Genomic DNA, 967 nt, shown 5'->3' on the forward strand with positions numbered 1-967 from the left:
TTACACATTTAAAGGGTTAACAGATCAGGAGTTTCTATAAGAATAATCATATTAATGCTATTAGTGTATATATTAATACATTTGGCTGCGTAATGGCTGTTGCTAAGTCTCTGATGATCATTAGAGACTTAGCAACATCGTAGCATCGTATTTCCTCCAGCTGAAATACAAACTTCAACAATATAAAATATTATAAATCATGAATAAGAAAAAAATAAGAATTTCAGACATTTCATGGAGACAAACTTTGAGTGGTTTCCACAAACACATTCACCTGTTTGGTTTCTGTCTATAATGTAAGAAAACAAGAATATAAGATGAGGAAAGACATGTAAATATAGCAACGTGCTAAAATGTTTGTACTGACCTTCGCAGTAAAATGGTAATGCACTCACTCTAAACCAGTATGTATTAGTAGAGTGAGTGTATGGACATTACAATTTATCACAATTAAAAAAGGAGACAATGTTTCACAAGGTCTGTAAAAAATAAATAATGTAATTTTTTTTTTAGAAAAAAATAAGAAAAAATTAAAAGTTCATGTTCCTACCGAGTGCAGTGGGCAGCCGTCAGCACCCACTGTGGATGGATCAATGTCCCTCCACACGCAGACAGTTTACCTCTTAAATAAGCCATGAAAGGCAGCGAGTGCGGCTCGACTTCTTTCCCTTGAATGATCTCAGAACCGTGACCTGAAACAAAAAGAAAATATCCAAAAACATAAATCAGCACATGATCAAGTCAAGAACAGATGAGTGGAAAAACACTCTGCACCGAGATATCAGCAATGTGTTCTTTGTTGTTTACATAACACAATTATTCATTAATTCATTAAAGCCCAATAGAAACGTTACTCACCTGGCTGTGTGATGAAGAGGAGCACGCACGAGAGGAAAAGACCGAAACTCCTCAGGCAGAACATTTTTCCTGGCTGTGGCAGATCAGATGTTGAATGCAGTGAAACCCG

At 36.0% G+C, this 967-nt stretch overlaps 1 protein-coding gene across 1 annotated transcript in view; it reads right to left on the reverse strand.

The window, feature by feature from the left end:
• The window catches only part of LOC102193460 (granzyme K-like), a 19241-nt gene extending 18280 nt beyond the window's left edge, over positions 1 to 961 (reverse strand). Inside the window, exons 1-2 of the mRNA XM_013916154.1 lie at positions 859 to 961; positions 551 to 692 (exon numbers count right to left, since the gene is read on the reverse strand). Of these exons, the coding sequence (XP_013771608.1) occupies positions 551 to 692; positions 859 to 922 (206 nt within the window). The 5' untranslated portion in view covers positions 923 to 961. The remainder of the gene's footprint in view (positions 1 to 550; positions 693 to 858) is intronic.
• Between the last annotated feature and the right edge of the window lie 6 nt (positions 962 to 967).

The sequence above is a fragment of the Pundamilia nyererei genome, unplaced genomic scaffold (assembly GCF_000239375.1).
Source record: "Pundamilia nyererei isolate P.nyererei 1_Seehausen unplaced genomic scaffold, PunNye1.0 scaffold00488, whole genome shotgun sequence".
NCBI classification, from domain to species: domain Eukaryota; kingdom Metazoa; phylum Chordata; class Actinopteri; order Cichliformes; family Cichlidae; genus Pundamilia; species Pundamilia nyererei.